The sequence below is a fragment of the Perca fluviatilis genome, chromosome 12 (genome assembly GCF_010015445.1).
Source record: "Perca fluviatilis chromosome 12, GENO_Pfluv_1.0, whole genome shotgun sequence".
Taxonomy (NCBI): domain Eukaryota; kingdom Metazoa; phylum Chordata; class Actinopteri; order Perciformes; family Percidae; genus Perca; species Perca fluviatilis.
In genome coordinates, this window is record NC_053123.1 from 11338800 (window position 1) to 11351526 (window position 12727).

The following is a 12727-nucleotide window of genomic DNA, read 5'->3' on the forward strand; positions in this document are numbered from 1 at the left end:
ACTTCCATTTGTTGCCAGAAGACAGATAATTCCACAACAGTGCTACTATAGGACTACGTTGTTATCATGTTTTACCATGCAACACTAGGATAGGATAAGGATCATAAGGATCAAAGAATTACATTTTGATATGTGAATGTATAGTAATGATTTACAATCAAATCATTTGTAGATGTTTAATTCATATAATAAGTAATATTAAATTAATTTACAAATCTGTTGATTCCTCCATTTATCCATTATCCTTAGCCCACCTGCTGTGTGTGTGGTGGGGGACTGGGGGGGGGGCATAGCCGATCACGGCTGACAGTGGGCGAAAGGTGGGGTAAATTATTATGTAATAGGCTACACGCTTAACGTTTTTGTCCGTAAGATTTTCATGTAGTTAATTGTCTAGAAAGTACCTATCAAAAAGTGAGTTAAAATAATGGTGATTGAGTATATGACCCGCTGATAAAAGCGCTTGTATTTGCTGCTTAGGGTCGTTACAGAGTCAACGCATCGGTACGCATACGCGTCCGCAAGGCTACGCATCGCTACGCTTCGGCCGCCATTATGCGTCGATGCGTAGCCAAATGTGTCGTCCTAGTTTTTGATACGCGACGCGCCGGTGCGCACAATACTATGCGTTGTCGGTGGGGGCGACACTGCATGTATTGTAGTAGTGCCCTATATTTAAATATAGGATACTATATTGTACATTATCCAAAAATATTGAATCAACTTAGCTGAGCAAATTCATCAAACATAGGACTACTGAGTCACATTTTTCGGTATGTATCAACGTTGTGTGTGTGTGTGTCTATGCTGTGTGCCCTCCTCAAGAGGCTGAAATAGCGTACAGCAGGACAGAGAGAGAGAGAGACCCAAATGTATTTATATATTTTTAAAACCTGCTAAACCATGTTTATGCGACCTTTTATTAATGTATTGGTCAGTGCTACCCAATCGTAGTACACTGTACTGGTGGGGAAACACGCCAGCATCTGATAAAAAGAAGTCAGCCAGCCAGCTGCTCCCTGACGAGAGCCACTCTCCGGGAGGGTCTGGCTCTGCCGACCGAGCACCGTGGAGCACTCTGCTACCCCCTGTTGCGTGGGCAGTGTATTGCATTTCACGCATCGCCCGTGACGCTTGCGTCTACTTGCGTCTACTTGCGTCCACTGTTTAGACTATGAAAGGGAGCGCGTCGCTCGCGTTGCTTGTTCGCGTTGCTCGCGTTGCTCGCGTTGACTCTGTAACGGCCCTTAGTCAAGTAACACAATCTGAGTGTCTGCGGCGATTTTCCCGCACCAAAGTTGTGACGCTATTTAAGTCAGCCAGCAGTGCTTCGTTTCCCCCGTCTGCCCCATGGTCTGTCCAGGTGAAGCTTGTCACTGCCTATTATGTTGCGTTCAGAAATTGAGAACTTCCGATGGGAAAGATGCAAAGAAACGGTACGTTAATCGGGTGCGTACATTTCTTTACTGCTGACTCACAAAGCGGTGCGTGCTGGCTGCTCTTCCTCTGCCTCCACTTCATCAGCTAAGGTTATATCACATTCTGCCTCAGTGGCTAGTAGGGTGTTTGTGTCACAATGGTTAGATTAAATGCTAACGCTACGTGGCTAACGTGGTTAAAACGGGCAACTGTGCTAATGCAGTCGAGACAGCTTCACTGTAGAAACCATCGCGCTTCTATTGACCACGTTAGCACGATTGCCCACGTTAGCTAGCCATTGCCTCCCCGGCTCTATCATCTCCACGGCTGCGCGAATCCCCACACAGTCCGTATGTTCATGGATGTATTAGCTCTTAGCTCATTAGCTCATTTTAGACTAAACTGTTATCAGTGTGGACTGGAGAATGTGAAGGCATCGCGCAGGTTAGAGCTGCCAATCTACCGACGTCACACAGTCGACACCTGCCTGCGCCAAAGCTGCCGCTACAAACAACCTAACTAAAATCTTATGGACAACAACTTTAATTAATTAATTACCACTAGTCACCACAAGATGCTACTGAAGAAAACTGCAGAGGAGAAGGTGACCTATATATTGCACTGGAACAGAATGAAAGTGAGACATGATAATGCCGCCAACCGACTTGTTCATGTTCAGAGATATTTGAAGTAGATAACATCTCGCACACCCTTCCCACAGGATGTGAATACTGTACATTAACTGCAGTGAATATGGAGTGCTTGAAAAATAACAGTGTTGAATATTATGCGCGATACTGAAATTTATGTGAAGGAAATCTGAATTTCAAACGGCAAAACAAAAAAGCAAGAGGTGTTCCAAAAGGGAAAACAGAAAATGAAAAAAAAAAGCATAATATGTAACTGGACTTAAATGTTTGTTGAAAACATCATTACATGGAAATTGCACATGTAATTACATGAACACTAAAAGGAAATAAAGCCACACACTTTATATCATCATCAGCATTAATATTATCTAAACCAGATTGTATTATACTTTCTGAGTTTGGGTGGATTATAGTATATAAAGAGCTCTCTCAGGGCAATGTGACATCTTTAAAAGGTCCCTGAATAACATAATTGATAACTCCTGCTATAACTTGCTGTCATTCAATCTTTGATATGCCCTCATCCAATGGCCCCATGCCCCTAATATGGCCATATTATATAACTATTGCGTCTAATTATGCCCCAATGTGACATTTATATGGCCTTTTCCAATGAATTGGTTCAGCCACCCACTGAGGAAAAGTAAATCCTGGATAAATTCTTTGTTTGCGTCATATTTACATTCAAAATTCACTATTTCTACAGACTGCAAATTCCAAACTCATACTAAAGTTTCAAATGTCACAGGTATTTAACTTAGTCATTTTGTAATCATATTCAAATAGGAAGCTCTAAAGGTCAATGAGGCTTGCTTGCTCTTAACCTGGAAACAGTACAGACTCTTTTTCCATCCTCACCAAAAAGTCATAGAAATTCACTTGAGAAATGTCATAATTATACTGCAACATGAACAACGGTGAGGGCAAAATGCTGGAAAGTTCTCAAGACGGCACAGTATGCCACTGAAAACTTTACTTGAATCACATCAGAAAATTAGATAGAACAGCCAGTTTGCGATTTATTGGGACATTTGCTTTTCTCTAAACGAGTCTAGAATGAATCCAATTAACACTCTGGCTCTTTAACGATTTGGGCCAGTGGCAGTTGTCTCTACTCAGAGAAACACAGTTCTTCATGAAGGACAGTAAACAGGAATCTACACTCTTACAGAGCACAATCAATGGGGTGGTAATCACAGGGATACAGTACTTATGATATGCTGAAAACAGTAATGATTATATCAGGATACAGGCAATTCTGCAGACAAACATCAACAACACATCACAATATAACTAAAGAAAATAAAAAGTATTTTCATTAAGTAGGACTCATGTATTGTACAGCAGTGTGGAGTGGCATCAGTTTCACTCACAGTTTTACAGACAAGAAGAAACTGTTCCTGAGTTCAAATGTCTCTCAATTAATTATCACAAATTGCGATAGCTGTACCAGTATATCAATATCATATTATATATTTATACATATTGCAAATCTATTGTATGTATTTATGTATATATAAGCACTGACTGATGCCACACCACAGCATTTATAGCCTAAGCAGTTTCGTGACTGTGGACTGTTGTCCCAGCAATCCAACATTCACCTAGAAAATGTACAAAAATATCTGAAGAATAAATGCACAAAAAGTGTCAATTCACAAATGCACCTCCAGTGCACCATACTGTATGTGCCGACATTTTGCTAGGAAAACACATGGCACTAAAAGATTTTACAGTGGATGATTTTATAAAAATGTGTCTCTTGGGGGGAACTTAAGTCACTTAAGTCACACAAGTCTCAAGTAGCAACGTTTATTTCTGTTAATTAGGAATCCTTTCTGTTGATGGCTTATTTGTTCTTTGATCGTGTTACATTAGTAATGGATTGTGTTCTCTGAGAGTTTATTTTCATTGTTAATTTGTGGACTCTCTCAAAGTCAGACTTTATGACACCAGAATCTCAAGCCACAAAGTACTTATTCATCAATTAATCAAAAGCCTATATTGGAAGGCCACTGTTGTATGCGCCAAACAAGTTTGTAAACTTAATTGTGTGAGCCCATCCACACATGTCTGCATGTATTGTGTGTGTGTGTGTGTGTGTGTTGTATGTAACAAGGCTCATTGTTTCTTCAACCTGCTGCTAAGATGTGCTTGCGGCCATCTGACTTACTGCATTCATTAATAAGAAACCAATGCTGTGATGAGATCATCAAGACAACAGACGGAAAGGTTCATCTCGTTACACTCTCTGGACAAATTGCCTCTGTCTTTTATGTTTCCATCACTTGCTTGTTAAAGGAGCAGTTCTGAAAGGGCTATTAGATCTCATTAAATAAGGATAGTTAATAAATGGAGGAGCAAAGCTTAAAATGGTGATATCGCAGCATAGGTGAGCAAAAAAAGAACACACTTGCCTCTCGTTTCTAAACCATTTCCACAGGCCTCTCCTGGTCCAGATAATCCACGTCGAACAGAATCTGGAACCAAGCTACAGCTGTGCCACTTGTGTGTCCTCCAACTACATGGAAACACAAAGACAGACTTTAGGATGCCAGTGTGTTATTGGAACAGTCCAATGTTGTTCTGTGTTTGGTACTTAATTGGTGATCTGGACCTCATGCAGCCAACATGCAACCTCTCTATAAGCAGGGGAAACTACAATTTGTCATCACTGCTGCAATCAAAAAGAAAAATGTATATAATTCAACCTGTGCAATTTGTGTAAGCAAAATGTCTAACTCAATTGGTATTTGATTGCAGTGCTGGAAACACGAAGTGATGTGAAGCACATGCAGACCTCTCAAGTATTTCACTAATAATGCACTCACATTCTTCTCACCCTGTGCTAATATACTGCAGACACCCTTACCCTTGGATAGAAAAGGAAAATGGTTGGTTATAAATTGTGTTTTTACCTATACACTGGACACACAGGACGTGATTCACAGTCTCTCTCTTCATACAGTGTGTCAGGGCACTCTTGACCTCCATTAGCAGACCTCTGAATGATGGTTCTGTATCGAGACTGCGTGGCAGCAGTCGCATTTTCTGTTGAACATGAAATACAATCTTCACAAAAAGGCTGCGTTCAGTGGCAGATTAGTTGCACAGTTGTATTCAAGTGAATGTTTTACAGGAGGAAGACAAAGTAAAACAATTCCCAGACAAATGGCTGATACATAATGTCTGGGACACCAAAGAAATGGCGACACAATATCGCCAGTGTAATCTAATATCTCGAAGTTGATCTGCTCCTGATTAGCTTGCCCTTGTGGCTGTGATGTCCTCCATTTCACTGCAGTCTGTTTTCGGACACACCACACAGTAATGGCTTCATTTGGCTCACGCTCCAAGGCTCATTACACAACACTAATTACTAAACATTGAAAATAGTGCAATTAAGAAAGTGATTACATCATCAGCGGACCCAATGGACTACAGCATATTTACAGAGACGAGATGCTTGCCCGATTCTTTTAAAAACAATTACACACTTTCTGGATTTCCAAGATACAGTACACATATTGAAACCCATTAACATTCCATTTTCCTCTCGATGTGTCAGCTTAATGTAATGAACAGTTAACACTGTCATTTACGCTTAAGTGTAATCATTGAATACACTGGAGATATCAAGGGAGAGCATATTTGTATGGCAACATTTCAAATTTTTAAACCTCTTTGGTGGCAGTGTAATAACATTGACATTTGTGCCTCATACCTTATGAGGTGTTCCTCATTCTATGTCTTGATACTGTAACTATCAGCAACAATTCAAATGTAACTGTTGTTTTCATTTTGAATTAAGCTGCTAATTATCTTCTCAATCCATCTTTTCATCTTTAACATATTAGAAAAGAGTCTTCCCAAAATGCAAGTTGACATATTGAAATGGATTTCTTTTGTCTGACCAACAGTCCAAACTGATTTTTTTCAGTTCACTACAAGAGAAAAACAGTAAATTTCTCATTTAATCAGTTATGAAAATTGTTGACCACAGATTTTTTTGTCAATTGACTAATCAATTTACTAACAAATCATTTCACCTCTAATATTAAGTTCCATACAGGTATGTAGTTAAAGAGGAAATCACACCCAAACTAAAGTTGCAATGAATCAAAAACATATATTTTACGATCAGGGTTTTGAATCACTCTCTACATTATTAATTCACCTTTACAAAAATGTTGCCATTTTACAACAACTCCTGCCATTACTTAGCAATAGTTAGAGGAGGTTTTCTAAAAGATTGTGGAGCTTTTAGACAGGCATTACTAAATAGAGTTAATTGAAATTAACGAGAACAGCTACCTGGCATACAGGTTGATGGACAGGCTGTCCATTCACTGAAGGGTGTCACAATGCAGTCTTTCTCGCAGGGAAGCAAACAGGGTCGGACCGATTCTGGACGAGCAGAATCTGAACACCTAAACATACAGACAAACAGTGGTCTTAAATTCTCTTTATCCCCAAGGCGATGAATGATAAACGTCCTTAGTCTTGCTGTTAACAGGACAGGGCAGTGAAACAACTGCCCTGTCCTTGACATCACACATCTCCCCACAGAAAACATGATTGATTACATGTCTCCCTCTGCCTACTTGCTCAGGAAGAAGGTGGACAAATATATATAATAAAAAAAATACAGTTTTATCACACATTCAGTTGTTTCCCAGGGTACAAATATTATATGAAAAGTAAAAATTTGCCTGCTATTCAAGCGCACAATGTGTCTGTATTTTATGGTTAAAGCTGCACAAATAAAAATGTGTTATGTTAACATGGATCAAAAATGAGTAATGTGAAAGGAGTGGCCTGTATTCACAAATACGTGCTACGGAGAAAATTATTTTGGATTTCCATCCTGTAACTCTCATCAACCTCATCAACCACAAAAGTAATCCCTTTTCAGCTAAAGATCTCTGACAAACCCACTATATGCTACGAGCCAATCGGCAAACAGCAGACAGACAACGTGACATGTTGATGGTGAAAAAAGGGGAGCATGTAAAAAGATGAAGAGACAGGTATTTTCATGAGTTGGCGGAGACCAAAACAGAGCAAAATGAATCCAAATGTATGTTAAAGTTGCTCCATGTAGTCAAATTAATTATATCAGGATAAACACCATAATGTCTGTACTTAACTTTTGTTTGCAGGGGACATGTTAATCGACCGCCTTAGTGAATTTGGAGTAGGAAAAATCCCAAGCGTTTTGAACGTCAGGTATTAATTGGACTCTATACCAATTTATATGTCTGCTAGATACACACATAAATACGTAATTTGCTAACATATATCAACTTCATAGGGTGATATGTAAATGTGTATTTTAGCTCATTCCACTGCCCTCAGGTTGCCAACAAAATTACAAATGAATGGAAAATTTAAGAATGACTTATATGCATTACTAATCAATAACAATAGTCAATAAATAAATACTTACAATACTTGTGTTTGTGGAATGATATGTAATGCATTGAATAGTTTACAACTACAAAATGTGTTACCAGGACTGTGTAGCTAAAAGTAGGGGAAACCAGGTGCATTTATCTCCCCATATACATGAGCAGCCACAGAAGTCTCTTGTTGCCACCAAGAGACAGAGTGTTCTAGGAGAAAAAATCAATCAAAGTCCACAGCATGGCTGCTAATTAAATCTGAGAAAAGTGTGGATATGCAAACGGTTTACAAATGAATCATTCCTGCCATGCCAAGGACACCATTACCAGGTTTTAAAGAGCAAGACTTTTACCAGTTTCCTTGTCTTAAGATAGAAAATAATCACTTATTTTCTCTGTACTAATGCTGCTATATATCTTGTGTACCATAACTGTAATGTAGCATTTGAATGTGTTGTATTTTGCGTGTTGCATGCAATCTTGAAGTGCAGGATTGGTGCAGGATTAATGCAACTATTTAAAATCAAATAAGTCATGAGCTTTGATGTCTTCATCAACAAGCAGCCAAACCCCCATCCCCAACACACAGACACACACAGAGGGACATCCCAATTTCATTTCAGAGTGAGTGACTTCCTTTGCCCGACAACAGTATCCAGGTCTCACTAGAGACCCAGCATGGTGTCACATCCTACTGACTGCAGAAAGCCAGCACGCACAGGAATGAGATCAAAGTATATGCCAAAGCATAAGGAGGCAAGATACATAAAACCCAATCCTTCCAGCTTTATCCCTCCTCTTCTCTCTCCCTTTTTGCAGTGATGCATGCCAGAGGGCATGGCAACGCGATGGAGCAGCTGGGGGAATATTGTGTAGCACACCCACAATGAGGGAATCAGACTTACAGTCAAGGCCATGGTGTAAAAATACTTGGAAACATTAAATGTCTCTTACACATTCTTTATTATTATCATTGCAATCAAATACGTAATTTGTCATTTTTATATAATACCAACTTAGTTAAATACTAAATATTTCATACTCAATTTTATTATGTAATATGGAGTATTTATTTGGGTGTGTTGTTACACCCCAGCACAAACTGGTTTGCTTTTTCTCTAGTATAACAATATAGTTTATAGTTAATAACAACATGTAGCTTAAATTAAAATGAATTAAAAATAAATTATGAATCAATAATTAATTCAAAACTAAATATTAAAGATCTTTTTTTTGCTTTTTACTGTAAATTTAACGGGGTTGTAATCATTTACAGTTATTGCAGTGCAGTATGCAATATCATTTATTTATCCATGTATAATAGAAAATGTTATAGGTTACTATTATCAACACTGCTTTAGTTGTGATAAAGGGGAGCAGAAATTAAACTCAAAATCAATCTGATGTGTGGGCTGAGGGCTCCATACTTATACCAAGACAGACCCACTAACCTTTTTGCACCACGGAGATTATTGCTAAGCATGAAAGGCTTAGATGTTTGCTGACTAGAGTGACGGTTCTCAAGTAGCACAACATCAAATATATTAGGAGAGCATCTACTCCTTCAGATTGGAACGATTTAGAAAATATTAGGGACATTCCTGTATTCTAAACACATTTGTAAGGTGGAAGCAATGGAAATGGAGTCTGAACTCTCCTATCTAGCAATATGCTGTCCCTTTTTAGTCGTGGAAACAACACAGTGTATTTGTCTTCTGAATATCAATATAGACTGTGTCCATACAGAACAGCATACTTTTGGCATACACACACACACACACACACACACACACACACACACACACACACACACACGCACACACACACATATATATATATATATATATATATATATATATATATACACATACATACAAACCCTGATTATGTCTTACACATTACACATCATGGAAAGACAGCAGAAATGACTTACTGACTAGCTACCTGAATAGCAACATGCAGGGCTATGTGTTAGGTGATGTTCCATTAAATGAACACTGCAGTTATATCTGAATAGCAAAGAAGTGATTGACTTCACCGCATACTGTACAGGTGAGATCTGTTGGTGGAGCAGAAATGACAGCTTTCATAAAGCGTCTGTGGTGGGAGATAGGACGTTCATAAGAAGAAAGCCTCGCCATAATCCACTTTATGGCCCTGTCAATAATATATTGAGCTAAAGAAGGGCAAACTTTGTGAATTATTTATAAATCTGTCTTCCTAGTGTGGGCTTTAACATCATTACAGTGACAGCACAAAAGCCCTTAGCAGTGTTTGATATTGTATTGCTGAAAGAGGAGTAGATAATGGTGGAGCATAAGCAAAATGAATCTCAGGTTTAGGAAAAAACAAATCCTAAACACAGGCAGAATGCACAAAAGAAGAGCTCAATGTACAAAGCTCTGGGGATATCATTTCACAGTGCATCAAGTCCTCTGGGTCATTTGTCAGTAAGTAAAAGCATACGCAATTTATCTTCAAGTAAAACTCTTTTGGAATCTTTAATCTTAGACGATTTTTCGGTAAGAGAAACATGATCACCTCTCAACTCCTTACCCAGATTTTACAAAGCTCTTTTACTCCTCACTTATAATTTACCATTTGATTCTCCCGGGACCCATTTTCTAGTATCTAAAACTAAGCAAAGTAGCAGTGTCAGATCGGGACAGAAGAAAAGAAATCTGTTCCAAAGTGCCTTTCTTATACTGGCATAATGACTCAAGAATAGACATTTTAGGTGAGACATATTATTCTTGTTATTAACTATAATCAGAATAGGTAAAACACAGATTGTCGGTAGGCTGAAACAACATATTCACTTATTTTCTTCACGACCAAATATTTTACATGAATGAAAACAAACCTGATAGACCAATGGATATCTAAAAAAAAAAAAAAAAAAACACCTGCTCAATGTATGGGAGGTCTGGTTCTCAAGTGAAAAGACAACAAATAGCAGGCAAGGAAGAGTTACAGTTATGCAACCAACGTGTGAGCAAATTTGGCTCAACACCATCCAAAGGTAAACAGGAGAAAGGAAGGAGGCAACTTATTGATTCACCTCCCAACAGACTCTGCAAAACCTGCAAGTACACGCCCGGCATATTAAACTGTAAAGAGTTTAAAAAAAAACATCTCACTTATAATACAGAAAATTATTGAAAGTCTTAACATGTAGGTACATATGCGCAAAATCCCAACAGTGAGTTAACAGTATTATAACAGTATTATAACAGTTAACAGTATTATAGAATTGAAGTAGATATTGCATTGCCACTTTGGTATATACACAGTCAATGCTGATGAGGTCTCTGGTCAGAGAGCGTACCTTTTACTTATGACAGGTCCAACGTTCATCTTCGTGCAGCTGACTTTGCGGATTTGAACACCCATGGCACAGGCAGGGGTCCCATTCCAGGAGCTGGTTCCATTGAGATCCACGAAGGCATCCTCAATACAGGGACCCCAGGCTGAGGCCTCCCAGTAGAATACCATACAAGGGTGGTCATTGCAGACTCTCCACTCCTCCAGGGCTGGAGCTGCCGGACACTTCTTCCCTTCTGGCCACCAACACACAGGAAAGAACCGCAGAGTCAAAGAAACGAAGACCGCTGTGTAACTCACTAGTGCTAGTCCAACAAAGCATCATTATTATGCACAGTGCATGTGATTTGCCCAGAATCTAAAATACATTTTACTTAAATTAACAAGCTGTAGTTAGCTGCTGGAAAGCAAATGCTAATATTATCATTGACCACTGGCTGCTTGACGACAAAACAAATGTTGGCCCGGGTTAGCTGAGCAGACACTTTACAAGTGACAGCTTGTAGAAGTTGGAATTTCCAATGAAAAGTCACAGTAAGGTCACTTGTGACAGAATTTACTGGCAAATACAAGTTCAATGTGATCATGCTGAGGCAAACACTCACATAGAGTGCATATAAGTAGAAAATATGTGAAAAATATACAGTTAATGAGCATATTATCATTTTAAAATAAGTATTTTTCTGCTTTGTCTGTGTATTTGTAATCCTGCTATGTCATTTTAGATCTGTGTCTTCATGTATTGTGTATATGTCTGAATGTAAGAATATTAAGTTTATATTGTTTCATGATCAAATCAAATAAAGCTATATTCTTAAGAAAAATCTAATAACACACACACACACACACACACACACACACACACACACACACACACACACACACACACACACACACACACACACACACACACACACACACACACACACACACACACACCTCTGCCAGCAAGCAGATAGCTAGCCAGCAACATGATAATAAACAACACAGTATGGAACCTGTGTGAAATTCTTTCATCAGCTGTTGCAGATATGCGTTTGGTTACAGGGATTAATGGATAGTAGCCGGCTGCCAAGACTCCGCTGTCTGACTTGAAAACACACTTGGAGTACACAGATAAAATACTTGCCAGAGAAAGAGCCCTTGATAATGGATGGTCAACTGAAACTTCAAATGTTTTTGAGAAGAAAAATGTCTAAATAAGACTCTTTTTGCCTTTCACTTTGGCTTAATTAACTTTTTTTTTTGTGTTTGCTGAATTTAATTTTGAGTTGGTCTCTGGGTTTCTCAGTTTTGATTCCCAGTGACAATATTAATATCATATATCATGCAATTTATTTACTGCAATAGTTTTTCTGTAATACATGTAATTACAAGGAGTACTCAACCGATTCAGCACTGCACTCCTGAATAAAATAAAATTTCCCAGTTGTGACATTTTGTTGATGTCTGGAAAGTTCTGCACTAAAACACCACGACAATAAACACAGCAACAAAATCAGATTCATGAACACCACGTGGCAAAATGATTCAAAGAAGTCAGAGGGGACGCTGCAATACCTTTCCCTGGGATGGCCAACACAGTGCGTGTGCGGCTCTGTTGACCCTCTGCAGTCTTAGTGGTACAGCTGTGTGAGCAGGGTGACCAGGGAGACCAGGAGCCAACCACACAGTCTGAAGGACAGGCCACCTCGCAGGCCACTTCTGTAGGGGGAGGGTCGTCTACACAGAGGGCAATCGGCACAGGGGAGGACCCTGAGAAAGGCAGGTTAAGATAAGAATATGGAAATGGAGACATTAGCATCAAGGGTTCAATATAAATCATGATGACACTGATTACACTTTTACACTTCATGTATCTTGACCTGACCAGACAGCAATCAGATAGGGCTTCACATCCTAATCCAGGTAAGGGATGCATGAAATCAC

At 39.0% G+C, this 12727-nt stretch overlaps 1 protein-coding gene across 1 annotated transcript in view; it reads right to left on the minus strand.

Annotated features, from left to right (window-relative positions):
* The window catches only part of thsd7ba (thrombospondin, type I, domain containing 7Ba), a 187330-nt gene that overhangs the window by 58190 nt on the left and 116413 nt on the right, over positions 1-12727 (minus strand). Inside the window, exons 9-13 of the mRNA XM_039819012.1 lie at positions 12359-12553; positions 10803-11034; positions 6384-6499; positions 4988-5120; positions 4487-4590 (exon numbers count right to left, since the gene is read on the minus strand). Coding sequence (XP_039674946.1) covers positions 4487-4590; positions 4988-5120; positions 6384-6499; positions 10803-11034; positions 12359-12553 — 780 coding nt within the window. The remainder of the gene's footprint in view (positions 1-4486; positions 4591-4987; positions 5121-6383; positions 6500-10802; positions 11035-12358; positions 12554-12727) is intronic.